The 24,728-nt window shown below is 37.7% G+C and overlaps 5 protein-coding genes across 5 annotated transcripts; 2 read left to right on the top strand and 3 right to left on the bottom strand.

The window, feature by feature from the left end:
• Positions 1 to 1,067: 1,067 nt before the first annotated feature.
• Positions 1,068 to 6,124, top strand: Jhbp3 (Juvenile hormone binding protein 3). The gene is made up of 3 exons (XM_066742563.1): positions 1,068 to 1,366; positions 1,526 to 1,760; positions 4,131 to 6,124. The coding sequence occupies exons 1-3, from the start codon at positions 1,300 to 1,302 to the stop codon at positions 4,570 to 4,572; spliced, it is 744 nt and encodes a 247-aa protein (XP_066598660.1). The 5' UTR covers positions 1,068 to 1,299; the 3' UTR covers positions 4,573 to 6,124.
• LOC136782858 (uncharacterized) lies at positions 5,819 to 7,489 on the bottom strand. The gene is made up of 3 exons (XM_066742562.1): positions 7,329 to 7,489; positions 6,785 to 7,147; positions 5,819 to 6,699 (listed from the first exon to the last, which is right to left on the bottom strand). Exons 1-3 carry the CDS (start codon positions 7,381 to 7,383, stop codon positions 6,371 to 6,373), a joined length of 747 nt encoding a protein of 248 aa, XP_066598659.1. The 5' UTR covers positions 7,384 to 7,489; the 3' UTR covers positions 5,819 to 6,370.
• Positions 7,490 to 10,196: 2,707 nt separating this feature from the next.
• Positions 10,197 to 16,020, top strand: LOC136782855 (protein takeout-like). The gene is made up of 6 exons (XM_066742558.1): positions 10,197 to 10,611; positions 13,334 to 13,374; positions 14,540 to 14,742; positions 14,914 to 15,085; positions 15,170 to 15,319; positions 15,437 to 16,020. Exons 1-6 carry the CDS (start codon positions 10,421 to 10,423, stop codon positions 15,586 to 15,588), a joined length of 909 nt encoding a protein of 302 aa, XP_066598655.1. The 5' UTR covers positions 10,197 to 10,420; the 3' UTR covers positions 15,589 to 16,020.
• Positions 16,021 to 16,040: 20 nt separating this feature from the next.
• Positions 16,041 to 18,769, bottom strand: LOC136782857 (circadian clock-controlled protein daywake-like). Its single transcript, XM_066742560.1, has 4 exons — positions 18,581 to 18,769; positions 16,632 to 17,012; positions 16,373 to 16,522; positions 16,041 to 16,295 (listed from the first exon to the last, which is right to left on the bottom strand). Exons 1-4 carry the CDS (start codon positions 18,642 to 18,644, stop codon positions 16,141 to 16,143), a joined length of 750 nt encoding a protein of 249 aa, XP_066598657.1. The 5' UTR covers positions 18,645 to 18,769; the 3' UTR covers positions 16,041 to 16,140.
• A 1,957-nt stretch (positions 18,770 to 20,726) lies between these two features.
• Positions 20,727 to 24,392, bottom strand: LOC136782813 (uncharacterized). The gene is made up of 5 exons (XM_066742499.1): positions 22,758 to 24,392; positions 22,417 to 22,689; positions 22,078 to 22,204; positions 21,838 to 21,993; positions 20,727 to 20,848 (listed from the first exon to the last, which is right to left on the bottom strand). Exons 1-5 carry the CDS (start codon positions 24,390 to 24,392, stop codon positions 20,727 to 20,729), a joined length of 2,313 nt encoding a protein of 770 aa, XP_066598596.1.
• Between the last annotated feature and the right edge of the window lie 336 nt (positions 24,393 to 24,728).

The raw sequence follows: 24,728 nt of genomic DNA, 5'->3' as shown, positions 1-24,728 counted from the left end.
CCTTAACAATGTCATTTCTTATTCCTCTCTTAATAATCACTCCCCTCTTTCGACACTATACCAAACGACACATTTTTTATACACGTGTGTTTATATTTATTCCCACTGAATGTTAATCCTTGATGTATAATAATACGGCAAAAAATATCCTCTCTAACAAGATCGTCTCTTTTCTTGTGCGAATATCATTCTACATTCTTTTCTCGTGATAAGTCAAATCACTGTTTTTTATTGATTTTAACGTGGCTGCTACTTTTATTGTTTCTCTCTCTCTCTCTCTCTCTCTCTCTCTATTAATATTTGTTTGCAAACAATAGAAGAACAATTAACCGTCTTCGGATAGAGAGAAACATTTCTTATATTGTTTATTGACGTCACTCAAATGTCAAACTTAACAGTACTTGAATTTGTAGATTGAAGAATTCCAGGTTTTTCTACAACCACTCGACGAATACTCATTTTTTTCTTATTATGGTCTAAGAATAATCGATGGATCGATCAACGTTTGATTCACATCTTCTACATCCGATTTTATTAATATACTCGTGACTCAACGGGTGATGGCTCGCCAAAAGTTTAACTTTTTTATCACGAAGCTTTGATCGCTCTTAACGAGAGTACTTCGTTTGATTGGCCACAACAACGATAAATCGTAGCGAGAATGGTTACAATGGGAAAACAATAATAATAAGGAAGTCCCGATCATTATTAATGACTGTTTAAAATTGAGCTTTTTCCCCGTAATGGAATCACCGCTTGAGAATATCACTTTTGGGGAGAGGAAAGGGTAAGGGAGAAAGAGGAATCTCTCTCTCTCTCTCTCTCTCTCTTTGAAAGTGCCGAAAGTTTGGCACGAAGAGGAAGAAGAAGAAGAAGAAGAGAGAAAGAAAGACGATCGGTGAGTATATGCAAGAGTATATCGTGTATGCGAGTCACACACGCGAAGAGGAGAGGTTCGTGAGTCCGAGAATCGTCGTCGGATGGACAACAATTGTTTGAGAAGGTGGCCAGGCAAGGGGGAGAGGTAGGGGAAGAGGAGGGTTTAAGCTATAAGGTCCTGAGACGGCCTAGCACTCTATCCACTTCCAGGCGGGCCATCCGGGATCGTTTGTAGTTGCGCGCGGGTATGTAGTACCATCCCCGACCAATATTGTTCACTCGACTTTACTCGCACACGCGCAAACCCACACGCACAAAAACATACACATACCCTTTCCTACCGCGTACAAAATATTTTCGTCGGTCCCTTACGCTCGGCCGATCTACTTCGCAAACACTACCATATCCTAGATTGGAACCATGAGAAACCTGCTAATTCTGCTTCTCCTTGCGGCCGTTACCACTTTTGCGGCCGCTAAAGATTTACGTGAGTACTCGACAAACCATCCAAATTTTAACGATTCTTTTCGTAATTTTTATCAAGTTTCCACTTATACTCCCGATAATCATTTTTATACATTGGAATTAACTCGTGTAGAGTTTTAAGCAGAGAAGTTCAATGAAATTAGGAAATTATTTGTTATAGCTGTGTTTATAAAAGTATGTAAGAAGAATGACCCCAATGTGGAAGCTTGTATACAAGACAGTGTGGAGAATTTAAAACCATTTTTGATGCGTGGATTACCGGAGTATAATATACCATCTTTGGAGCCACTTCTATTGAAGGAATTGGTAGCAACTGAGGGAACCGGAGGTATCCGAATCACAGCGAGAAACGTTCGTGCTTATGGTGCCAGTGACTTCTCCATCACGAGGCTAAAGTAAGTATGAAAATATATAAAAGCCGCACACTATAAATACATAAACATTAATGCTTCTCACAATATTCAAGCTTTATTGACCTTTTGAACCAGGCATCAAGTGCAACAGCTGTATGAGATACAGTTGGTTCAGAGATTTGCGAAAATTCTGCTGTATTATACATAAACTATTTCTTATGTAATATCAACAAATTATTTATATCATTGGGTAAGAGTATACTTTAAATAAATGTAGTGTGTATAGCCAAATTATTGCAAGTTGCAACACAAAATTTTTCTTTATTTTCATTACACGTTACGAGAAAGGGAGAGTCATTAAATTTTAGATTATCCTCTTAGTCACTCTTGTAAGTCGTAAATGAGCTATTGTTTAGTGCTATATGGTATATCATCGCAGTAATAACTGAATTCGAATCAAAAGCTCTTACAAATATTTCCAATTGATTTTAATGATTATTATCATTCCAAGGGTTACAATAATTTTGTTTATTATTTATCATTAACTATTCGTTAATAATTCGCTGCTTTAATTTAGTTTACTATTAATTCAATAAAGAGTAGCATTCATCCGGTATATATTTTTTTCTACATAACAGGTGACGTTAGCTTTCGTATAATATGATATGCTACTGATTCACTTTGAATTGCGATTCAATTCAATGTGTTTTTTTCACGATATTTAATGAGGTTATTTTTATATATTGGATAAGTAATTCAGGAACGATATAATATTGGAAGATTTAAAAAGGAGTTGTGTGATTTTCGCAAAAAGGATGTTAACAATGGGAAGCTAAATTTCACGAAGCATTAGTCAGTCGAAATGATCAATTCCTAAGTCACAGGTGCAATTGTCCTGTAGGCAATAATGATTCGCGTAATATTACGCAAGAGTAACCACGGTGGCGCACACGGAAAGAAACGTTGACAGATCATTCGTGATGAGCAATAATGCTGGTCCTGCATGAATCTTTATTCTGTATATTAACCGTATTTATGCCACATGCCGCAGTTCGGTAATGAACAACTTGGCCACCGATTACTATCCATCATTACAGCCTTTAAAGATACGAACATACCGCCAACAGGAAAATGGATGAGCTGTTCGCAATTGTACAGAATAATTTCTGTGTAACTTAAAATTTCAGTTAATTCTGTTCGTTCTCTTCTTTTTCTTCTTCAAATTCTTATATAATATGCGGTACATAATCAAAACGTCGTGTACTCCATTGCAGGAATGAGAAATATACTTTTCAAGTTTAAACGTTGGACGGTTTTACAATCGTGCTTTATATAATAAGAAGTGGATAATTAGTTGACGCGGGATAATTAGGAAGTACCGTCATTAATCAGTTGTGTTAACGTGAAAATGGAAGTTTAGTTGTCTGTGGGAAGATTATCCTTGAACGAAGTTGCGTTTAGAGCTGTAAATATTAAATTTCATGGCGAGCAAATACTGGACGTTTTGAGGTTCTTAATGATCGTTTATGGGAAGCGAGAAAATTATCGTTTCTACCACAGCGGATGCCGCATGTCTTTAATCACATTACAGAACATTTACGCCTACTTGGATAATAGATCGTGTAATCTGTTACAGTATGGGTATAACGCGCAGAGTTACGAGAAGAATGACCTGAAATTTTCCACGATTATCCTACTTACTGAAAATTCGCCTGCCAGTTTGCAAAATTTTGTTTAAAATTTTCTAGCTTCTTTGCCATGGTTCCCAGAACACCAGATTTATTTATCGTTATCGCAAAAATAATGAGCGAGCAGGTAGCAGGTCTAAGTAATTTTAGAAATATTCTATAGAAAAGTGTATTTGAGGTATAAATTGGAGAATGAAAACTGAGCAGGGAGGAAGTGGGAATTTAATGGAAGGTGCTAACACGTGAGAAGGATTGATTCGATGCGTGTAATGGGCAGATTAAAATCGCACACTCGAATTACGAGCGCAGCTTCGTTTGTATTCCATTTGCGAAATGCGTTGGTGACCGTGACATGGACACTGGTGAGGAGATACGCGCTTGGAAAAAAAAATAATCGGCGCAAGGATTAAACAATTTTTAAGGACAGAATTTTCCTTCGACTAACATTCGTTGTGTAGCGTAGAAATGATTGATTAATGATTATACTAAGAATAATCTAGATTAGCTTTTGGATTTTAATGGAGCAAAATTCTATAAGTTTTCAAGAATAGTTTCGATTGTCGAGAAAAGAGTTGATTTCGACTATCAGCAAAACTATTGGTTTATTCAGTAGGATCTAGTATGGTGCTTGAAATAAGTTTATTAATCCTTTTTTAGTCATTAACATGTTTTGTTTTTTAAGGATAATACATAAGAACGAATTGACGAGCGATATTTTTTGCAGGGTCGACTTGGAAGAGCAGAAATTCGCGGTTGATATTGCTTTACCGCACTTGCATATGGAAGGAAACTACGAGATCGATGGTAGAGTCTTGCTCTTACCGATCAGAGGAAGCGGACCAATGAGTGGAAACTTCTCCGAGTGTACTGGCGCGGTAAGATTCAGAGGAGTCGTAGAGAAGAACGAGGCTGACGAGGATCATTTGAAAATCAGCGAATTCAGGCTGAAAATCTCGATTGGCAGAGGTCGCCTTCACTTGGACAATTTGTTCGGTGGGGAACGTGTCCTCGGTGACGTCATTAATTCAGCAATCAACAGCAATTTCGATACCTTCATCAGGGAGCTACAACCTCTGGTAGAAAACGTCTTATCGGATGCCTTCTTAGAAATTGCCAATAGCATAGTCGGCCAGTTCACGTATCAACAATTATTCCCCGAGAAATAAAGTAACGAATAATAATAATAAGACGATCTCCGATCATCCAACCAATGAAATTTAATATTTTATAATAATTCTCGCTCTACCTCTATAATTGGAAATCATAAATCGACGCGTTCAAATCTTTATTGAATAATTTTATCGATCTAATTGAATTTTTAATAAATTGATATAATTCATTGTATGCAAAATTGTGCAATTTTAAGAAAGCATATTCGAAGGACTTTTGCGATGGTGCATTATTTATTTGCTACTATAACGCGATTGAAACTTTTTATTTATCATCCAAGTATTGTCAGAAAGAAAATGACCAGCAAACTCGATTAATGACGACAATTTACGTGTTCATCCTTCACACTCGGCCTTCAAGCTTTTTTAAGCATTTGACAAAGGGTGATTTTTACATCGCGTAATCAATCTCCCTAATTACTTAGAAAATGTCGGATTGGTTGATTAAAATTCCTCTCGGGATTCATCAAACGTACCTATTGTTGAGTCCTCTTGAAATAATATCGACCTGAAAACCGGTCCATAGTATAAAATTTTGTATATTGTATAGTATTAGCTACCTACTTTAGATTAAATTGTACAATCAAATATGCAGTTTCCTTGTAATATACATAGTTAATTGTACTAATGATTAACGTAAGGCTTGACGACACAGCGAGGAATAAGCTGATTAAAATTGTACATTTTCGAATTGCTAAGTTATAAACGTGTTGCACCAGCATCGTAAATAATATTAAAAAATCGTTAATTTTACTTACGTTAATCGTATAAATTTTATCGCCACGTATCACCAACTTTTGCTTAAATCGATTTTCTTATTTATTTGAAAGTTAATGAGATCGAAATGTTTTTGCTCTCGCTATTTTTCCATCTTGAACTGCAGCCTTTGATTAGAATTTATAACGATGCTCACAGGTCAAAAGAACTTTGGACGAGAATTTATCGAACAATTATGCGTTTGCTGAATAAAATTATTATTAATAAACATTGCTTCCCGGATAGTATTAAAAGACGCATATTTACTATTACGTATCCATAAAGAAAAACGAACAAAAAAGAAGTATACAGCGATAGTAATTTATGATGTTGAAGTAATTATGTATAATGTTATTACAATAAATGTAAGCATATAGAAAGCGCGTATGTTCTATAAGATGAAACAAGTCGTAAAACATCTTTATTTGGTGAAATTCTGAAGAATCTCTCTTCCAAGATCCTCCAATTAAAATTATGTACAAAAAAGTGTAATATATTAAGGTTTTTATTAATTAATTTAAATCATTCCTGTCAATATTGAAATGTTGTACAGGAGACAATTATTTGTGAAAATCTTAAAGTTGGCTTTTGAAAAAGCTCGTATGGAAAGATTTCCACATTGCGAATCATCATTGCATCTAACATTACCGGATAACGAAACGTAGTTGATCTTGCAAGGATAACAAGGTGCAGTCATCGAAGGTCATACGTCATTCAATTCGCATTATCTTTTTGTCTCGAAGCGAGTAAGCTTCCGATTCCGTGACTGGCTTTTTTTTTATGTAGACACGACGAGACATTTAAATGTACTCGCTTGTTCCGCGAAGATTATCCACTTACGAAACGTTTTACGGAACATCCTTTCAAGAAACCGAAATGGTTTAATCATCCGCGGATGAGCGAAGGATAAATTAGTTTGCACGGTGACGAAATGATTTGATCCACTGGAAGCTTCAATTCTTCGTTAGCTTCGAAGATTCTTCAAATATCTATATAATTGATCGAAGAAGAAAACTGCAGTAGGATTCTTCTTTTCTGTCTATTGACTTTTTGCTGAATTTTTGTAATCGTCGGGGAAAAGCTCGTCCCACGTGAAATGAGTGACAATCTTGTTGGCCAGGTTAAGAACACGTTCGGAAATTGCTTTCTCTAGATTTGGGGTTGTGCTAGCGATAATCTCTTGCTTGCTTTGCTCCAAAGCTTCGTTAATCGCGGTTGCCAGGGTGCTGGTTGGTCCATCGGAGGGATCGAAATGTGCAGAGTAGTCATTCACTACCAGCTTTGTAGTCATCGATGGGAAGAACATATATTTCTTGCCACGTCGATCCAGCAATTTATACTTCATGATGGATTTCGACTTAATGCCCCCTGTAACATTATTATTATAAGGACTCGTTAAAATTTCACGATTCAGAGTATACAATGCTTGAGAATATTGTGGTACTATACGTACTTGATATAACACTGATCGGTCCTTTGCCAGCTACAGGGACTATGATTCTTGCTGCAACGTCGTACATTGCGGTCATATCTAGCCTATCCCAGTAAGCCTCTATGGTGAAAACCTTGTTTTCAAAGTCCGTTACGAGGCCCGTCACTTTGAATGCGGAAAGTCCTTTTATTTCCACATTTTCGGCGGACGCCTTGAAACTTGGCATGTCTGCTAAATCCACGTGATCGATGAACAGGGGGTCCAGAGGGGGGATATCGAGTTCCTTGATTCCAGTTTTAAACTTTTCCTTCAGCTGACTAACGCTGTCCAGTACACACTCATTAAAGTTTGGACTATGTCGATCACAGATCTTGATGTACGATGCTGTCGAATGAAAAGGAAAATTGAACATTTATCATTGAAACGTGTCATTGACCATTTGCAATATATACAAATAAAGTTTTCGAATCACCTCTCACTTGTATCTATACTATATATAAATAAACACTGTAATATTATAATTCTCGAATGGAGGATCCATAAAAATAGATGAAATTTAACTTACGAACAGCGGCCCACGCCAGGCTGACGGTTGCCATAAGGAGTAAAACAGCTTTCATTGTGATTTTGCGACTGATCTACGTTCGATTGTCTAATCGACGACTGTCGCGAGATGTTTAGTCCTGTCGGAAGAGTACTGGCTAGGAACTGATGCAACTAGACATATCATCTTCATGTATATATAGCTTCAGATGTACAGGAGTAGCCAGGCTCTTACTAGTATACGAATCTGAATCATCATTAAGTTCATGGGCATGGTCGTGTCACGTGAATCGATACTGTGACGTAGTTCATGAAACCGCTCTTCTTCCGAGCGAGTAACGACAGTTTCCCGTAATCCGAAGTAGTACACCTCGGTACAAATGAGCTTTTCTAAACAGGTATACCTCATTTCCATTTTAACAGCCTGACTATATTGTTACTGCAGAATCAATTCTTCCCCCTAACCCACCTCAACCTTACTTTATCCGCATCGATACTCTCCTCCCTTCCCCCCCCCCCCCCCTATTTCAATTCACGGATCTCTCAAGTATCTATAGGCTATTATACAGGTGTCACCTTTTGCGGTTTAAGAATGCATTAAAAAGCAACTTTATTAACACCCGGTGGAATTAATCGCTCGGGCAGACATGGACAAAGATTTGCATCGATTATCAGCATTATCCTATTGACTTTGACTTTATCATATACAATGTTCTCCAACGTTTTGTAAAACGAGCGACAGTGACAGGAGGGCGGGTTCCTATTGTAGGCTGACTTGCTTGAAAATTCGTCGACATCTGTAATTTGTCTAATTACTTTCTTACCGGTATTAGATAAGAACCCGAAAAAAAAAGATCAATCCTTGTATACAATTTGCTACAATTCTAATTATACGAGTCGGTCCTTCGATGAGGTTTTCAATATGCAAATTCATTTCTATCACCTCGTAGTTACTGTATACGTATTATTATACATATATATATGAAAAGCAACGGATGACGCATATAGAGTTTCGTGCAATCTTTCCATCAAACGTTTATTCGCTCGTTGCAGTGGTCGATCACTGCAGATATATGTTCGTGCGTGTTATATATAAATCTTGAGAAGCAATATGAATCTTCGTGCATTTTTCAGGCAAAACTGCATTTCAGCTGGCTTGCAAACTGACTTTTATCGAGCGTGCTGCACGGGACCGAGGCACGGTCGTAATAACAACGAAAAAGCATGGTGAAAAAAGGAAAACTGCGTAATAGGTTAATTGCAAAGTTTGAAGAGTCAGTCGGCAATATTGGAGTTGCTGGCGAGTGTCGTAAGTGGTTATTGGGATTGGCGTAAAGTATTGGGAAGTGAGCGATTAAATTGGTAAGGAAAAAGCGAGAAAAAGAAAGGGAGAAATTAGGCTTGAAGTTGAGGTGTGGTGGTGGCCGGTATAAGTGTACCGGGTCGATCTAGCTAATAACCAAAGTGGAGTGTGCAAGCTAGTATAGGCCCACTCGCATATTTTGCTATACGGATCGTGTGACTCGCATGGTCGACCCTGTTGCCTGCGAACTGCGGTTCGCCAATATCCAAGCCGACTTTCGCCAATACGAAGTCCAATGCTGCGAAATTTAGCAGCTACGTTCGTTTGACGGAATGCAACTAGCTTATACAAACAATTCCAAGCCGATTAACATATTGGCACTTCGTATGTATCGTTTGCAAAAACTAAGATCGCCTTCCACATTTACGCTGCAGACTTAGTATAATAAAAAGAGACAAGTGTATACGTGTATATTATTGCGAGCGATTAGAAGGCCTAATTAAGTCCGGTGCAATTATAGCAGGTTTTCCTTTTGCAATGCTTTTAATGATTTGGGCCTTAAAATTTCTTAAACTCCTAATTATTGACATTAGGATTATAAATCAAGCAATGTTTGGAAATTCTTACTGCGCATAAGTCACATTACTTTGAGAAAAGAGAATTATCGCTGTTCGTTCGTGTCATCCTAATTATGAATATATCCATGATTTAATGCCAAAAGGTCTTTTGAAACTATCAACGTGAATTATCGAATAACGCGAATGCGAGAGGCTCTTTGCAGAAAAAGTAGCATTATTATCATTGTCGTTACGATGCATTTCATTTTTACACCGAGACTCAAAGGTTTGCTTTTTGTCCACTTGCCAGCTTCGTGATGATTGATAATCACACATAAACGCTGTTATTCAGCTATGCTCTACAACTGGAATTCAACCAGTTTCTTCCTTCCTCTTCCACTTCCTTTATTTTTGCCGTAGAGGATGCATAATGATTGCAAAAAATCAGCTGGAAATATCGTAAAATTGCATTATTTTTCGAGTAAGATCAATAAACAATCTTTTATTTCCTATATATATACGAATGATAGAATGCATAAATATGTGCACGTTGAGCGAATATAGTATAAGAGTCGCAGGGTACCAATAATCGCTACAACTTTTTTCTCCAACGAGTAAGGCACATGCACGTGTATCGCATCATCTGTCTAAAATCGACGAAACACTGCAGCGAGAGAGCTTTCATTTAACACGAGAGAAATTCTTCTCTTAATCGCAGCTATATGCACGCGTCCTACCATTGTAGTTCGTTCTTGTTCTGTAATGTAGAATAATATTATTTATAAGGAAATTACATAAATTCGTTTTACGAGGAAAGTAATTTCGTATAGTTGCAATGGTGGAAAAACTGCGGAACAGCGTTATTTTCAGTGGGTATAATAAGAATGAAAGTGATTGGGCCGAGAATAAACGAAAGAAGGGAGGAAGGAAGGATAGGAAATTGGAGAATTTTCCAGGATGGGTGACATTTCCAGATTAGAGAGGGAAAAGAGGGAGGGAGGGGGGGGGGGGTATAGCAACGGGGCATAAAAATTGTAAGTACAGGACGGTAAGGTCCACGTACTTTATTTGCAGTTTATAAATAAGAGAGTATATATATATATATATATATATATATAGACTAGAAACATTGATCGTCCGGTTGTCAGTGGTCGTTGGTGAGATCGTTAGGCGCCGCTCAGCGTCGTTTTAGCTCGATACGACTCACGAGCAAAGGTTCTCCCGGCCACCTTCTACAATCCAGGGGCTGGACCAATGGCCGCCAAGTGGCACGAGGCAATCAACTGGCCCAATGCAATAGAGCAGCAGCGCCTGGGCCCACCTCGGTGCTCCAGACACTTTGGCGAACTTCATATCATCCCCGAGTATCGAGCTGTCACGCCTCAGATTCAACGCTCCCTTCGACGCCGACTCAACAACATGATCGCTCTTCACATTTTTGCCTGGTAAGCTATTTTTACCATTCGTAGTATTCTCGCTTCTCACTCGCTCATTATTCATTCGTTTTCTCGTCGTTTCTTTAATTAAACCCAATTTCCCCACCCCCTTCGCCAAGGAAATATATATCAAAATACAATAAAATATATTCAAATATAGTATTTCCGCTAATTATCGTATAATTTTATATATATCTTAGTAGATGTTTTCTATATATTTTTAAATATACTTTTATCCATCAGGATTATTATTTCGGTGTCTCTCTATTAATTTCCAACGCGTCATACCGTCCAATTGTCCAACAAATTTTCCCACACACCCTTTTCTTTCGGTTTCTCTGTAACTCTGGTCATTTCGTTTGTTTAATTTCCACCTTCTTGATGTATAATTTACTATCGAACGTCGTTTCCTTCTTGCGCACAATGTAATAATCTTACTCGTGACACGTTAAACAAAATTACTCAATTTCTTCGTTTGCTGATAGAAGGAAGTAAGTGTTTTTTTTTTAATTGGAGGTGAGCTATCGTGTAATAATGAGGAAGACGAGCACACGCTGTTTGTCTTTCTTATTATTCTTCGAGATTTTCACGCGCATATATTTCCCTTGATGACGGAAAATATTTGATCGATCAATAGTTCTCTACCAAGGACATGTATGCGAGACGATGTTTTATGATTTGCATAAATCACGGTTTGACGCGAAAGTGTCAAACAGTTTTATTTATTAGTCTCGAATGGAAAATTCCATTTTCAATTCCACTATATTGTCAACGTTCATTGCATATAAGATGACCCTAACATTGTACCTTAACAGGATTGTTCTCGGACGTGCGTGTATGTGTGCGTAGTAAATGACCTATACAAACTTAATTAAGTAAGCAGGAGACGCAATATTTCACTTAGCCGTACGTGCTTTTACTTTCATTATCTCTTCATGACTGTGAATAATCATTGAGCGCCTCAAGGTTAATTAAAAGTTCATCATTTTCATTGATTTTTCGGACAGACGAGTTGTCATAATCTATTATTGTACAAATTGACAGTGATCTGCTTAAAAATTGTATTCCTTGTCACTGATAATAATAATCGTAATAAAGCGTGGAATGACAAATTTGGTAACGAGTGAAACATTTCCACGCCCATTTCGCAATAATTCACCTGGCTAAATGACACGTACAAGGTCGTGATATTTAGGGAATAAAAGGTGGAAAATCCGGTTTTTGTGTTACAAAAAGTCCTCCTGAGCGATTTCGCGCATTTGGGCATAGAAGTTCGACCGTCGACTTTTTTATCACCTTCAACAATTATTTCTGTTTATGCGTTTACGTTTTGACGAGACTGATTCTCTCGTAAAAATGAAATTCTTTAGTAGGTCGTTGAATACAACTTACGGTGACTGTTTTTCTAAATCTGTGTCACTTCTTTGGTATATAGTGCAGAGATTTAAAAAAATTTCACAAAATTAAAATGTCGAGCGGCTAACTAAGAGCGGCGAATATAAAAAGTTTAACTGATTCGCGTTGCTAATTCGCCAGGGTAGATAAAAAGCAAGGGGAAAAAACAGTAATAATTTGTTCCAATGTTATCCGCTTCTATTTGGTCAGAGAGCTATTTCGAGTGGTGTTTTCATACCATTTGTATGCTAGTTCGTTCACTCTCTGTTAGTTTTTTCGTTAATTTCCAAGAATTTTTGTTTTTGCAAATGAAAACTTTCCATGTTTAACACTACAGTGACCAACTCTGTCCGTTAAATCTTATTAGTTTAATTAACACGAGTGAAACATATACTTAGACAGGTTTGCTCTAATTTCGTTGTTTGACGATTTTACGTACCAAATTACATGTACGAATTATCAATTTAATGTTCTTTTTAGATAGTATTCTTAATATATTCCCCATACGATTAATTTCAATATAGTATTTCTGTAAGGTAAACGTGCTGGTTAACCGGTCTCTTCTTAATTACTGTCGGCATATTTTTCAAAAATTTGAAAGGAACCTCGTTTTAATTGCTTATACGAATTCGGGAATTATTGAAATATGCGTAGTGAATAAAATATAATATTTTTTCAACTTTTTCTCTTCTTTTATAATTTTACGAAAAACATTCCTATACAATTGAAACGTGAGCAGTTAACCGATACATTTTCCATACTAATAATCAATTGAAAAATTGTCCTCGATACTTTCGTCGAATATAATATGACGTAAAAATCTAGATGAAAACAATGATTTGTTGAGCATGAACGTTCATTTATTTTCATTTGGAAAGTCGAACTTTGAATGAAGAAAATTAAGTGTTTAGGCACATTTGCAAAAAGCAATGAGAATTTCATTTATATATCCTATATAATACTAAGCTTATAGAAATATATAATCAAGAATATGGAGTAGAGTCAATATAAATAATCAATGTAAAGACAGAAATGTGAAAGAGCATGCATTTTACATAAGAATTATGCTTCGAAATGAAAAATCCGACCAGTGTAACATATATCATAAGGGGGATAATCATATAGCACAGTTAAACGAGCGAAGGAAACACTTAGGTTCAAGTTGCTACTTAATAATTGTCGCCATAATTATATTTGTCCACCCTTCTTACTAACGTGTGAATGAAATCATCGAGATTTCCCTTCGCCTTGCATCACAAATCACAGCCGCTTGGCAATAATTGATGATTGACTTTTCACATGTTTGATTCTTCTATATTTTCTTTTTTTCTTTCAGCGTGGCATTTACTATCTTCGGTGGAGTCTTTGGCGTGCTACGTGAGTATCATTCCAATTTCTTCAATCACTTTACGCGTTCAAATTATTAAACAGCCATATCCTTTGAATTTACGTCAATGTTCATCCGTTGCGTGAACAGTTGAACACGCACGTCCTTACACTCTGGCCTTCTCTAACACAATAAACAAACCTTGCGAAGAAATTGCAACTGTCTTTTCTTATACTTTACTGAGAGACACGAGCATTTTTCTCCAATGAAATTCAATATTTCGCGCTTACCAGAGATAATTTAGTGGTTCTTTTTGTAAACTCTCTATTATTTACCGTGCACGACTTAAATGTATGCATCTCAAATATAAAGCTGAAAAATACGCAGATATTATGGCATGCAGCACAGTATTTAAATTGCTTACGAAATTCGCTGATTTATTTTCCTCGCACTTTCCTCTTTTACCTGGCCGTTTGAAGCGGGGAAATAACACGAGAAGAGAGGCGTGTCTCCTACATTTCAAAGAAAACTTGCAACATTTCTCCGATGCACGCGAATGTTGAGCGCTGGCCGTTGGGAATCCTGACAAACTCTTTTCTGTTAAAGTTCTCCACTGCGCTTTCTCAAGGATTTCAAGTGGTTTCAATAAAATTGTAAATTGCCAAGATAATCAAATTCATAATATGGAATTAAATCAATTTGTGAACTAACTTGAAGAATCAATTAAGTCTCGGGGTGTAACTCGTTGTTTGACCAATCGACGCATGACCATGAGAAACCGGTTGGCCAAAAGTCTGGTCCAAATAATTGAAATTTCTCGAAGGAACGAGAGTAAAAAATATCGAATAGGTCAAGCCGAGTATTTTACGGAACGCGCTTTATTGCCAAATGGATAATATAGTTGCATTCATTTACATATATATCATTGCGTATACCATTCTACCGGATTAAAATTCTCTGTCTCATTTTTCATTAGGATAAATTAACTATCGATCTCGAGCGGTTTTATGCTTGTTTAGCTACGATTGGAATAATTCTGATACAGATAAAAAACTGTCGTTATACTCAATAATATAATTGGACTCTTGCAACGATCAAAGAAAAAGAGTCAACAGCTAATAGTCTCGTCTATCCTTGAATATTAATTATTATTAACGTTTAATATTATTGCCAATTTTTAAATGTGAAATGGCTATGCTTTCGCATCTCTTTCAGCTCCTTATATAAAACCATGCAGAAGAAACGATCCGGACCTCAACAGGTGTATCACAAATTCAATTGAGCAGCTTCGTGGAAAGCTTGCCGAAGGTATTCCCGAACTGGAGTCGCCACCTATCGAGCCGTTGCACTTGAAGGAAGTTCGTCTTCTGCGTGGACCAGCTGGCGCTAGATTGGATGTCAATCTTTCCGATATTGTGGTTGGTACAAGAGTCTCGTTTAATATTTTATTATTTCCTCCTATTAAACATGGATTAATTTCTATCGCATAAGCATTATTTTTGCATGATTGCATACATATCTAGCTTTCTGTGCATTATATAAATTCAGCGCAACGATAAAATCAATAAATCACTTGTAAAATATTTTAGGTCACTGGACCATCGAACTTTAAAGTTAGGGACCTCAAGGCTGATCCTGAAAATGTAGTCTTCACCTTCAAAGTCAGTTTCACGAAACTGAACTTCCGGGCGAAATACGAAATGAACACAAGAGTTCTTTTGCTTCAATTCATCGGAGCTGGTGATCTCACCGGGGAATTCCGTAAGTTTTTTCCTATATCTACTTTAATTTTGTCAAATATCGTGTTTATTGAATAAAATTACAATGTTTTCTTTTAAACTTTAGTCGGATATGACTCAGATGTTGTTATGAAAGCGAAAAAGGTCTTCAGGAACAACGACACGTACTTGAGCTTCGATAAAATGAGGATCAGGATCAAGATTGGCAAGGCTAATATCCATTTAAGTAATTTATTCAACGGCGATCCAGTCCTCGGTGAGAAAAAATCAATTATCATTTAATTGCCTTCATTATGACTATGTATAGTATACACTTATACGGTCTTGAACATTTTTCAATGTTATTATAACGTTACTATTCGTATTTTCGTAGGTGCTGCTGGTAATGAAGTTTTGAACTCCAATAGCGAATTATTCGTCGACGAATTAAGGCCAGTTTTGGAAGCTTCTCTAGCCGAACTCTTTACAAATGTTGCGAATAAAATTACCAAATCGTTCACATACAATGAACTTTTCCCCCTATAATCATGCAAATTTTGAATCGTATATACAATTGTAAAAAGGACGACGTTAATAATTATAAAAGTGCTACGTATAGAATCATTATTTTGTAACATTCAATTTAGCGCTAATATTAAGAGTTATTTTTTTTTAAGAAATGTTAATAGAGAAAAACCTACAGTAAGATGTTTCAGAGCGTTATTACATTTTGCCAGTTTACTACAAAGTTTAACAACTCATTGTTAAAAACTCGACTAGGTGTACAGATTTTGTACGACCGATTTACTGACAGTTTTTTTAAAGTATTGTATAAAATCCATAAGAATTAAGTACTGATTTACAACGTTGTTTTTTATAAAACAAAATGTATTAATATAATTTGTATAGAGATTAACGTGGATTTTCGTTTTAGCGAAGGAACGAAATAAATCAACATATTTTATAAAACATTAAAAATGTATTTAATATCTCTCCTCGACCATAGACACTGGGCAAGATTCAATCTTGCAGGATAAACGTAGTAGTAATAATAAATTTATCATACATTTAGATGAGACGATAATATATATAGACTAATTAACGACTAGGAACCAGCTCGTCTTTCGTGAGTACGCCGAGTGCTCTTGCGGCCAATGCTCTACTCACAGTGGCTGCTGTATCCTCGATAATTGGACTAGCTATATCCAAAACGAGTCGTGGATTCGCATTGAAGAAATTAGCCGCTGCATCCGCTGAAATTTCACAAAAATCATCGTAAGCACCATATTGTTTTTACGTACTGTTATATAATAACGAGAAAAAAACTTACCAGCAAGAGTGTGAGCTGGCGGTGCCTTCAATCTAATATTACCATCCCCGACACGGATTTTTGTCACGAGATTTTGAATTTCTATTCTCCGCACACCATTCTTGTCGGTCACTTCTTTGGCGGCAGCATTCACGAAAGCTTGCGTATTGGCTGCAGAATAAGATAAAATTTATAGATTGGATGTGACGATGCATTAATAATTTATTCGTCGATTAAAATGACTGATTTGATTTGGTGGGTGGGTGACGAGAAGACTTACTGAAATTTCCCCTGAAATTTCCAGCGCCGTTTAGTGGTAACAATAGCAGTCTTCCCTGGACATCGTAGTCGCCTTTGACATGAACATGAGGCAGCTGGACCTTGATGGCCACCGTGAGATCGTCAGGGTTTGCCCTGATCTCGTCGACAATGTAATTGGTTGCACCATATACGCGAATCTGGCTCATATTTGCCTTGATCTTCAGTGACTCGAGATTCCTATCGACCGTTAAAGATGGAAGGAACAGAGGATCCAATGCTGGTAGCTTTAAGGATGGTACACCCTTGCGCAGGTACGGTGTGATGGCATCCAGCTGCTTCAGCACGCATTTGCTATATTTATCCAGGTCATTTGTCCTCGGGCAAGACTTGACACCTGGCGCTGTAAAAATCGATCGACTTCTAGAGATATACTGTACTAAGATCATGCGAAAAAGGGATCCCCTCATTCTCATCTCGCTTCACCCACGGACTATAGTAAACAACCCCTGGGAACCATGAAATATTAGCTTAAGCCTATATAAATAAATCACACTCTCTTCTCAATAGAAATAAATCGTGACAGATATACGAATTCGATAGATCTAAATCGTATTATGTTTTCAATACTATAATCTTCGGCTTAAAAATCATTCAAATTTTTAAGTTTTTACCGTGTTATGTATAGGAGAAAATAAAAAATGGCTGACCCTCGTTTACAGTGACCTTGTAGCATATATCAAACCATCTTACGCGTCCGACTCGAGATAAATCTACGACGGTATTGAAGGGTACAGAAAGGGAGGTGCGTGAGAAAAATTCATGAGTTTCGTTTTCTTTTTGCAAGGTCGTCCAGTCGTATCTTTGTATTCCAGGGGTTTCGCGTTATTAAGGTCGTTATACTTGCTGTCAATCGGTGATTCGCGAGAAGTCTTTTTTAACCTGCAGCTCGGAGTCAGACCTAAAATCGAAAGTGGCCCCAGCTCGTGTAGAAAGTGAAATCTCTCAGGAAACCGGTGGATCCACCTTATACATATGCCTTTAGGTAACCGCGAGAAGTAAAAAGAAAAACAAAAAACAAAAATTGACGCTTGGTAGCGCGAGAAAGGATAGAGACGGATTGACTCACGATGACTTTGGTGGTTAGAAACAAGTCGTTTGCTCGATGCTCTCACCATGAAAGGTACTCGCGAATCCCACTTGACCCACTTTGACACATTTATATGGACAAATCAAGAGATGTCAATTTCAATGACTGGCGTTACTTAATTGAGCAAACTTTGAGATTTCAATCTTTTTGCTCAGATTTATTGTTCAAAAAAATAGCTCTGTAATTGAATTTTACTCAACTTCTGATCACAAGTTTAAGTCCACTAAATCTCTTTAACGACAAAACACATTTCTTGATTTTTTTCTTCAATGGTAACCACAACCGCAGTCTTGAATATCTAATCGTATAGACTCTACATCTTAAATGTTTCATGAAATTTTCATAAATAACAATAGTCTTTCGAACGAGTCGCATTTATATGGAAAATAGTAACGAGTACGTAGATCCTTTTGCTACAATTCTTTCAATATATAACGTGTTATATTCATTGCTGGATGGGAAAAAGAGATTTTTGCAAATTATACCGTGTTGAGTCATAGCGAACTGAGCGTAATTAAAGGGGTACTTCACTTTAAGCGTGGATACGAATATTACATCAGCAGAAAATGGAGACATCGTGTAACTAATAGCAGATTAGTATCGCAAAACGATTATGTCAGTTACGTGGATTCTCCTTTTTCCCTATGACGGATAAATGGAGTTTAACGCACGCTTACGTATTTTACAACTCGCGTTGTTTACGTGGAGAACTGAGCAAAGGTTGATAGATTATATTCACCGAAGAGAGTGAAAAAGGGAAATGTGAATAAAATTGGAGATTGGAATTTGTTTTTCGGAAGGGAATTTTAAGTTTTACTTACGCAATTCCGAGAAGACGGACCTGGCCCCAAAGGCAAGTAGTACAAGCCCGATTAATAGAGCCATTGTATCACTATAGGTATGAGAGACGCGTATGAATTATTTGGATGATTTACGAAGACTCGGGGTAATCGCGATATGATAAGATTAATTGGTCGGGATGAAAAAAACCGGAGCGTCCCGAGGCTATAATCGCAATTAGCGAGAGCGATATTGAAAATGCGTGCGATGGCCCCGGTGCTCGCGTATATATAAACTAAGTGCACTTTCTCCGTGTGCACCGCCCCACTCGTCGCGACGTTGAATTTATCACGGTAGAATGCCTCCTTTTAACTCTGTCAGGGCCGTAGTCAATATGGTACCCCTCTCGAACGTTGACAACACCCCTACCACCATAATTGACCTTTTATCCCCATCCTGGAACCCAATCCTGCACCATCCATCCAAAATATCCTGAGAGACAACTCCTCCTTAATCACTGTTTTACGCATATACGAGTCGCTGTATGGTCCAGAGCCTATATTTTTATAATTTGTTTTTTTTTTATCTTACCAAGGAATGAAAAGCAGGTACGTCCATGTGATGTGTGCTAGAAAAGTTTCCCATTAGGCTTTTGTTCTCTTCGGTTACGCGTTTCTCATTCTCCACTTGCATTTTCTTCGGACCGTCACAACCTCAATAAAGCTGCGTGCGACAGTAATCCTCCATCAGGCTGGTAGTGTACATGCATATTCTTCCTTCGATAATCTCGCTAATCATGCAAATTTACTCGACTCCACCAAATAGGCTTCGTAATTAAATGTGATCATATACTTAATTTTATGTAAAATTGTAAACTGGCAATAAAGCAGTTTTTTTTTTAAGTATAGTTGTTTGCTAGTTTTAGTAAATATTTTCCCTCCCCCCTCCAACCCCTTTTTCATAAGACTTTTTTGGTATTAAGCATATGCAGATTAAGTTTCTTTCATGATAGTGTCGTAAATATATTATCATATTTTTTACGGAGGACTCATTTAACATTACTTAATGGCGTTATCACAATTAAATAATAATTCAAAACGGTTTTATATATAGAAAATAGGTTGTTTTCAACGCAGGATTCGATATATTTTGCTCGCTTATGAAACTTGGGTTATGTCTACGGTAGTTGCAGTAATCGATAAAGCTTTTTTTCTTCGCGGTAATCCTATAAGTTTAAACACTGGGTACGCCCTCGTTCTTTATGTAATGAGAAATAATGATCGTTATTAATTAATGACAGCTGTCATTGAGAATGGGTCTAGGAAAATTGGATGCGAAGGGATTGTGAAACCACGGTGAAAACAGTGAAAATTCTTGGGGAATATCAAAAGATTTGTAATAATGGTAGCGATAAACCTCTTTCTGCGAAGAAAATTGCGATAAAATTGTCAGTTTTCCCTTTTTACATCCTTTCTTTGCAAGCTGAAATTCGCGGTACACATAAACGTATAACTTCTGAGCGCCGGCGCGGCGGTTTCTTAAACTTTCGTGCTTATTCAATTATTTCCTAAGTACTCGCAATAAAGTAAGCATTGCCCGTATGGGGCGTCGAACAGTTACTTTCCTTTGCCAATAGTGGAAATAAACGCTTCGATTACCTCTACTTCCCAAATGACATTACGTAAACCAGCGGTACGATCTCGCTAAATCAATGGAACTTTACCAAGTCTGGGGTAGCTTAAAAAAAAAACAGTTATAAACACGTCTGATATATCCGTATTAATTTATTTTTCATGTATTATTCCAATAATAATTTACACTTGTTAATTGACGAGACGGTGGAACAATTTTATTCTTTATTTTGCATTGTTTGTTGCATGCATTATGGTTTACTTTTTATCACGAAAATTTTAATGACCGACGAATATAATATACATTAAAAATACCGTTAAATATGCTTCATATAAAACTTAATTTAAGAGTTAAATCCTTAATTGATGCTGCTGTATAAAATTAAAGAGGATGTATTAACGTTTATGCACAGATACAGATGGGTAGGATGAATTTGGACAAAAAATGAAGGAAATAGAAAATAATATCAAATGCCATATCAACTAAATAAATAAATAAATAAATAGACGAAAGTTTACATAAGTAGAGTGCAAAGTTAGAAAAAATTGTGAGAGATTAATTAGGAGGAAGATTTTTGTACATCCTGTATACCAAGGCATCAGCTGTTTTCTCGGATAGCGCTTTGGTTGCCAAGTCATCAGCAAGCATGGCAGCAACTGCTTCGGCAGCCATGAAGCCTACGGAGGAAAGTCAACATGAATGAAAGATCAAGGGAGCTCATATCTTGCTTCTTAAAGAGCCTATTAAACAGTCGTAAGAAAGTAGCCACTTTTACTCAAACTCATTAAATCAAAATATAAACCTGAATCAACTTTATTCGTTTTTCTTGTTTCGTCATCACTCGAAATTAATGGCAAATGATAAATGTAAAATATATCGAGAAATCCTAGCACTGCCACCAAAGTGCAATATCTGCGAGAACAGGTGAGATAATAAATTGTAGTGAGGTAATAAATGGAACAATCGTTCCGGCAAATAAAATGTTGTCAGGACAAATCACTAACAAGGTGGACAATTTCCCGGATATGTTGCAATTTTTTTACTGTTTAGACTCTAGCACAATGCATATAATAGAAAATTATTTTTTTCGCAATATTAACTTTAGTTGTTGGAAGTAATCGTGTGGAAATGTTATGCAAACATAAAAAAGAAATTAAATAAAACGTCTTTGGATGAGTTGGTCGTAGGAGAGAAATTACGGGTTCTAGTGGCATTTAATGCGCGTTTAGACTTAAACGGCCATATCGTTAAATCCTCTTTGGAGTGTAAATTAACCATCGTCTCGTGGAGCGGGTGTTGTATCAAATTATATCATCACTGCGAGTATCGATATACCACTTAAAGGTATAAAAATCTGAGAATGCGTAGGTGAAGAAAAAGAATTTTTTACTGTTCTCATGCTCATGCGTTTACGTAATTGCGTGCATAACGCACACTCGCAGACTCTAAAAAGTGCCTCCGTAGAATTCCTGCTCGATAACGAATATCGATAGCGTAATGTGGGAATCGATTCAGGGTACTTTCTTCGATGGAATTTCTGCATTTCTTTCTGCGACATGTAATTACGGAAGAGCACACAACCGGCTCCGTACTCAATGAAAACAATTATCGAAAGAGACTGCGAAAGACACTGCGGGAGAAAGAAAGGATCGTTGCATGAATTTACCATAATTTAGAACAGACTCGATGGGTCCTTTCATATTCATTCCTTGGAGCGAAATGTTCTTGTCCTTGGCCACCAGTTTTGCTCTAGCTGCTCGAACAACCATCTGGTCTTGATCGACCTTTCCAAGCTCGATCGTGAAGTCGCCAATCAGCTCGGCTAAAAAGTACAACAAGAAAGAGAAAAGTCAATCGACCGTTCCAACTTATTTAATATCCAAATCGATACGTCAATTTTCCTTACTGAAGTTTCCAAAGAGTTTTCCATTGCCACGAAGCACTTCCCTTCCCACTTTTCCCGTAAGTTCGTACTGCGATTTCACAAGAAGGGTTGGCACTTTGACTCTCAGGATCACATGCATAATGTCGTCCTTGAATGAAAGTAGCAATTATTAACACTTTGCGTTGGCTCTTTATAGCAAATCAATAATAAATAAGATTCGATTAGTGTCAGATATTTGACGAATGATGTCTTATTGCTATATGCTTTAATGCGACTTTCATTAATCAATGACAAAATGCCATTCGATTGGATGAAGTGATACTATAATCAGGTTGCTACAAGTTTTAACAGAATTATTACCTCCGTATTGTTTTGGGTATCAGCACGTTTGATTCTTCTTCCTTCGTATTCCCTGGGATTTTCGGTTCCAGTCCTGTTCATTCCACCATAATGATAAATTAATTCTACTCCCTCTTCGAAGAATCCCTCCTTCTCTTCATAATCATTTGCATACCTGATCAGATCCTTCATTCGTTTAGCTTCCATCGCGGTTAAGATGGCATCGTTGCGTTTTGTCAATGCTTCTCCTTCCGTAAAGTTGTGCACGATAAATCTTCTATTTTCGCGGATGTCCTGGAAGAAGAATATTTCAAATCACACTTCGGATAAAAAAAAATTATATAAAAAATCTGAAAACGCACCTTCTTGATATCATCAAGGCCATAGACTTTGGTGTCATCATCGTTGGGATCAATTCTCAAATTGCCAAAGTGTTTAACAGGACTGTTCTCTTTACCATCGGCATAAACAATATCGATGTATCCAGGCTCCTTCTCGGACCTCATTCTAGGATACCTGCAGTCACTCGCGGAGTGTCCCCTCTGAACCGGACGTCCATCGACATAAACCGCATCATCCACTTCATCGTCCTTTTTCTGATCGATTTTGCTGAGTTTTATTTCGAGACCTTCGGCAGTCTGTCGATCGCGATTGAAATCACGATTGGTACTATATCTTGGGTCCTCGACTCTCTGATTCTGTCTCTGATTCGCAAATTCCCGACTGGCTGTGTACTGTCCCCGTTGACAGGCACCACGACAATCCACGACAGCGTCGTCCCCTTTCCTGGAACTATCCAATCTCTCCAGCTCACCTCTGGATCTATCTTCGTAGTTTCCACGCCTGGCCTGATCGTCGAACCTTGGATCATCCTGTCTCCTATCGGAAGAAACTTGGAAGCTGGATGGATTTCTGTTATACTGAGCTGGTGCTGCGGATCCAACTGTTTTCACTCCTGGATAAGTATCTTGGTAGCGAGCCTGATCATTCCCATAACGATCCCTTTGATCATCCTGACGCAATCGACCAGAATATTCCTGACGCTCCTGTCCTGGTACCCTGGAGATCTCGACTTGGTACGCCCTGTTGCTTGAATCAAACCGTTGGCCTGGTCCGCTAGTTTCGGGTCTGGCTTCTTGAATTCGCGAATATTGAGGGTTGTACTGTCTCTGTCTGTCGTCTTCGTTCTGACGTTCTTGAAATGGCGTTCGTTGCGTTCCAGAAGACGCTTGATTATACGTCTGGGGCTCTTGCAATCCGGAAGTCGATCGGGAATCGTATTGGCCATCAGGGAATCTTCGATCATCATTGTATTGTCCCTGACCCCTAGAATACTGTCTAGATCCACCTTTAGTGAATTCTCCTTGGCTATAAGGTCTTTGCTGCTGTTGGTCGTACTGCCTGGACGTTTGATCCTGATACGTTCCTCGATTTCCATCTACTCGACCATCCTGGTATCGTTGCTGGTTCGGATCTGTGTACTGTCCGCTCTGGTATCTCGCGAATTGAGGATCGTTCTGCCTGAATCTGTCACGCGCGTCGTACCGGTCAGCAGAATTGTAGGGTGTTTTTGCTTGACTCTGATCACTGGCAGCTACTGTTAAAGCATCCTCACTCTGATTCTGCTTGGAGCCCTTCACCACCGTATGGAATCTATATCGAATCGAGTCCAAACCCGAAATATCGCTGTAGCTAACGTAACCAGCTTCGAGTTCGCTGAGGTTGGATTTTAATTTTCCACGCTCAACGTGGATACTTTCCAGAGTCGAATCGTTCAGACCGATAAGCTGGACATTTCGCAAAATAATGCGATAACTAGTATTCCCCTCGGACTGATCGACTTTTATTACCGGCACTCTTAACGGGTCCAACGAACCCACTTTTGATATTCCACCAGCCAACAATTGGGACCACAAAGATTGTGACATTTCCAAGAGGGAACAATTGGCGAAAGTTGCCAAACATAAAACTACCACAGCCAGCCGCATTGTTTTCATTTTTTAATAATAATGGTATAGAAAAATTGAAAAGGAGTCGATTACACTCTTATCAATGCAACTTCATACTCTGAATTATCGTGGAGGCTGATATCAGTTGGATGTTTTGATATGCCAAACGTAATACGGCTGATAAATTAATATAAGCGTTAGTGCTATTAAAACAAAGATGAGCAGTGTAGCAGATATTATCATGCACATCAATGCGCGGGGTATCGTTTAAAGGATAACTCGTTTAAGGCTGGAAGTGGTATTAGCCGAGTATTAATCGAACGTACTTGATGTAATTATTAGAGATCATTGTCAGTTGGTACACGATGATCCACATGCACGGTT

Source organism: Prorops nasuta, unplaced genomic scaffold (genome assembly GCF_024137725.1).
Source record: "Prorops nasuta isolate Cenicafe-Biocafe unplaced genomic scaffold, Cenicafe_Pnas_1.2 PNAS00030, whole genome shotgun sequence".
NCBI classification, from domain to species: domain Eukaryota; kingdom Metazoa; phylum Arthropoda; class Insecta; order Hymenoptera; family Bethylidae; genus Prorops; species Prorops nasuta.
This window is presented reverse-complemented; position numbering and strand designations above follow the sequence as displayed.

Coding starts and splice junctions, on each gene's coding strand:
- Jhbp3 (XM_066742563.1), top strand. CDS start 1,300: ATGAGAAACCTGCTAATTCTGCTTCTCCTTGCGGCCGTTACCACTTTT. Junction 1,367..1,525: donor TGCGGCCGCTAAAGATTTAC/GTGAGTACTCGA, acceptor TATTTGTTATAG/CTGTGTTTATAAAAGTATGT. Junction 1,761..4,130: donor TTCTCCATCACGAGGCTAAA/GTAAGTATGAAA, acceptor TATTTTTTGCAG/GGTCGACTTGGAAGAGCAGA.
- LOC136782855 (XM_066742558.1), top strand. CDS start 10,421: ATGGCCGCCAAGTGGCACGAGGCAATCAACTGGCCCAATGCAATAGAG. Junction 14,743..14,913: donor TCAATCTTTCCGATATTGTG/GTTGGTACAAGA, acceptor AAAATATTTTAG/GTCACTGGACCATCGAACTT. Junction 15,320..15,436: donor CAACGGCGATCCAGTCCTCG/GTGAGAAAAAAT, acceptor GTATTTTCGTAG/GTGCTGCTGGTAATGAAGTT.
- LOC136782857 (XM_066742560.1), bottom strand. CDS start 18,644: ATGGCTCTATTAATCGGGCTTGTACTACTTGCCTTTGGGGCCAGGTCC. Junction 17,013..18,580: donor GTCCGTCTTCTCGGAATTGC/GTAAGTAAAACT, acceptor CGATTTTTACAG/CGCCAGGTGTCAAGTCTTGC. Junction 16,523..16,631: donor AAATTTCAGGGGAAATTTCA/GTAAGTCTTCTC, acceptor CTTATTCTGCAG/CCAATACGCAAGCTTTCGTG.
- LOC136782858 (XM_066742562.1), bottom strand. CDS start 7,383: ATGAAAGCTGTTTTACTCCTTATGGCAACCGTCAGCCTGGCGTGGGCC. Junction 7,148..7,328: donor CCTGGCGTGGGCCGCTGTTC/GTAAGTTAAATT, acceptor TTCATTCGACAG/CATCGTACATCAAGATCTGT. Junction 6,700..6,784: donor ACCGATCAGTGTTATATCAA/GTACGTATAGTA, acceptor ATAATGTTACAG/GGGGCATTAAGTCGAAATCC.
- LOC136782813 (XM_066742499.1), bottom strand. CDS start 24,392: ATGAAAACAATGCGGCTGGCTGTGGTAGTTTTATGTTTGGCAACTTTC. Junction 22,690..22,757: donor GCCTTGATGATATCAAGAAG/GTGCGTTTTCAG, acceptor TTCTTCTTCCAG/GACATCCGCGAAAATAGAAG. Junction 21,994..22,077: donor AAAACTCTTTGGAAACTTCA/GTAAGGAAAATT, acceptor TGTACTTTTTAG/CCGAGCTGATTGGCGACTTC.